The sequence below is a fragment of the Sinocyclocheilus grahami genome, unplaced genomic scaffold, assembly GCF_001515645.1.
Source record: "Sinocyclocheilus grahami isolate Dianchi unplaced genomic scaffold, SAMN03320097.WGS_v1.1 scaffold223.1, whole genome shotgun sequence".
Lineage (NCBI taxonomy): Eukaryota > Metazoa > Chordata > Actinopteri > Cypriniformes > Cyprinidae > Sinocyclocheilus > Sinocyclocheilus grahami.
The window spans coordinates 21,113-24,722 of record NW_015505402.1 but is presented as its reverse complement, the minus strand read 5'-3'; the positions used below and the strand labels follow the sequence as shown (position 1 = coordinate 24,722).

The following is a 3,610-nucleotide window of genomic DNA, read 5'->3' as shown; positions in this document are numbered from 1 at the left end:
GTAAATCTTGGCATTAAATAAATATCAACAGTTTTATCTATATCAATATTTGATTAGGTATCAATAATGTTTACATTTTGATTTTAAACAAATGCACTTGAAATGGAGAACTTATGCAAGCAGTGAGGAGAAAACTGAAAGAAAGATCAAACTACGTACAAATGGATGTCTAAAGCATGTTGTAAACAGCCTCTTAATAATATTTGGAAGGAACAGTAGCCCAAATACCCATGAAAGCTGTTTTCACTGGTTTGTTTGTTTGTTTATATCTGCTAATTTTTCAGTCTAATTCTTGCTTTTTTTTTTGTGAAACATTTGCTGTTTGTTAAGACAGCCCCATGAAAAACTGCAGATGGCAAGTCACAAGATATATTTGATATATATACATACGCTCACTCTTTTCGCTCTTTTTTCCACAGATCTTTAATGATACCCTCAACTTTATATGATAAAATAAACAAACCCCGACCTCAAAGCTGCGGAGAACAGGAAGGGGATCTGCACGATCCAGGGCGCCACAACCACAGCAAACTGCAATCTGTGTTCCACTGTGTTTGGAAAAATAAACCCAGATCTTCTAAACCATCTAAATATAGAGGGATGAAATAGTCAGGCTAAAATTGTGGGTTGACAGAAAGGTCAAAAGTGGATTTCTGCCTCAGGTAAGCGACATTAATGGTGGAATACACGCAATACGACATCCTGAAACGAGCACAATTACTCAACAGCTGAAAGGTAAATTGGACTGATGTTGGTGGAGATCAGGTGACGTGGGCAGGGTGAGCATCAGGCTGTTAACCATGAGTTTCCATGAGGCAGAGAGGAGGCCGGCTCTCTTTCCGAGGCAGTCTTTCAGGCAGATGTTACGGAACCTGTTCCTTGTCCAGATGCATTGGCAACTTTTGGCTCTCCTCTCCCTTGTTTGTCAGACGCTTATATTGACTTTAGCTGCGAGAAAACGAAGTGGTAAGATCATATCTGCTTTTAAATGATAATGCTTATTTGCAAAATAATCAACTATACACTTACAAAAAGTACCAAATACTATAGTTTATGGACATATTACATTCTCAGAAAAAAGGTACAACGTTTATCACTGGGGCGGTACCTTTTTAAAACTTGCTCAAATTTACCGTTTAGGTTCCAAAATGTACTTTTAAGGTACTAATGTGTACTCTTTAGGGGTAAATAAGACATAAAAGTGTATCTTTTTTTTCTGAGAGTGTACCACGGTATTCTTCAAATTCTTCTATATGAAGCATGGTAGTGAAATTCTTGTGCCGTGGTACTTTTTTGTTATGGTCATTTCAAAATGTGTACCAATACCAAATATTGCATGTTTACACAAATGTTGATTTGTTTCATGCAAAGAATAGTTCTGACTCTCATATCTGATTGGGTGAGCCAGATTCAAATTGGTTTAAATAGATGTGATTTATGCGAATAGACAGGTGTGTGATTATTAGTAAAATTATAAAGTGAGGATACTTGGCAACCGTAATATATTTTGATTTTGTTTCATTAAATATATGCATATTTATTGAACACGCTGTCACCATTTAATGACAGTAATAAGTTACTTGAGGCTGTGTGTTACAGTGATTTTCCCTGGCTATTTGAAGCTTAGAATTGTAATATGGCACGTTTCTGTTCTAGTTGTTGTGATTTGGCATCCTGTTGAAATAAGATAATTATAAGAGATTATAATTTTGCTTTAGAAAACACTTTAGAGATTCAATTAAAAATGAAAGTGTTACAGTGATGCTCTGAAACTTTATACCTGCAATCTAAATGAAATTTTTTTTTAAATGGTATTGACTTTATCTTGTATCGACTGACAGTTGTAAAGTCAACGCATACGATGTATTATCTGTGATGAGGCTTTAGGTGTGTACACCATGTGGATCATATTTATGTGCATATTTTCAGCGGAACAAGACTGAAATATAGACCAGTTGGTAATAAATCTTGATGCACTGCAGCAAGATCTGTCCGTTTATTTATCACTGATTTTCCAGAATAGTCACGAAGCATTAGATCTAATTTATGATGGCTGAGACTTTACTCTGCTTCAGTATGTGTTGCTTTAGGTATTGATTTTTTTTTCCTCAAAAGAGTGACTAAAACCCCCTCATGTTATGCTTGAAAGCTTGAAATTAAATCAAAGATGGTTATATACTGCATCTCTCTCTCTCTCTCTCGCTCTATCTATCTAGCTATCGTAAAAGCACAAGCAAATGAATTAAATTGCTAAATTGTCTGAAACCCTTGTTTTCAACTACTCTTTATGTTTATATAACTTACCAGTTATGTATCAATACAAACTAGCACTAATTTGTTTGTAAAACCTGCAAATAAAAAAGTAAAAAAAAATATATATAATAATAAAAAAAAAATCAAGAATAGAGATGTTTTACAGAGCAAAAACACACAGACTTTTCTCAGTTCAATACAGCGTCTCAGAGCACATTCAGTCACCCATAAGTGTTGTAGAAGTATCTGTATATTTTCTCAGTTTCATTTGATTGACATCCATGCAGAAAATAGTGAACAATATATTGATGAGAATTCAGCGGAAGCATCTCTGCTTGGCTCAACGACGTCTTTTGAGACAGTGGTGTCTCTCTTTACTTCCCTAATGAAGATCAGAACCATCTGGCAGTTTCCTCACCTCTCCCCTGCAAACCCTCTCCAGTGGCTCAGTGCGACACAACACACGCAGACAAGACTCTTCAATCTCCAGTCTCTGGCTTTAGCATTGGTCGGATTTCTAGATATCGTCTACCAGGAGAAACTCTTAAGTCTTGATTGCATCACAATTAATCATGATAATGCACACATCAAAATTCAAATCCTGCATTGCTAAAATGCACACTGCAATAGCTTATTGAGTTTAGTTGGGTGACAGAAAGAAGCTGGGCCCTTTTTAAGAAGCCACAGAGATGACATACAGGCTTTTGGCCTTTAGAATGTCATCTCAAAACCCTCAAATGTCACCGCAGAAAGTGTAATGTGTCAGATAATGTGACTGCACATAAATCCCAGTGCGCAGTCTTAGACACGCTCCCTTGCGATGATACATTTCCTGTTTGCTAATAATGATTTGAAATGCTTTTCAGAGAGCTGGCGACAGGACTGCAGGAGCTGTCTGGAGTGTTCGAAGGAAAATGGCTGCCTGCGCTGCTCTGAGCGCCTCTTCCTGTTCCTGAACAGAGATGGCATGAGTCACCACGGCTCTTGTGTTCACTCCTGTCCCTCCGGACACTTCGGCCTCCGAGGCAAAGATCTCAACCACTGCATGAGTGAGTCCATCCTAGAAAATAGTTCATGTATATCAAATAAGTGTACAGTAATATCTGTAATATAATATACTATATATAATATAATATCAGTAATATCCAAACCTCTTGGAAGATATGGATTACTTTATTATTATTATTATTATTATTATTATTATTATTATTATTATTATTATTATTATTATTATTATTATTATTATTATTATTATTATTATTATTATTATTATTATTATTATTATTATTATTATTATTATTATTATTATTATTATTATTATTATTATTATTATTATTATTATTATTATTATTATTAT

The 3,610-nt window shown here is 35.0% G+C and overlaps 1 protein-coding gene across 1 annotated transcript in view; it reads left to right on the top strand.

Moving 5' to 3' along the window:
• Positions 1–887: 887 nt before the first annotated feature.
• LOC107596832 (R-spondin-2-like) overlaps positions 888–3,610 on the top strand; it is a gene marked incomplete at its 3' end in the record, with an annotated part of 8,579 nt that continues 5,856 nt past the window's right edge. The window contains exons 1-2 of the mRNA XM_016287679.1: positions 888–966; positions 3,120–3,302. Coding sequence (XP_016143165.1) covers positions 888–966; positions 3,120–3,302 — 262 coding nt within the window. The remainder of the gene's footprint in view (positions 967–3,119; positions 3,303–3,610) is intronic.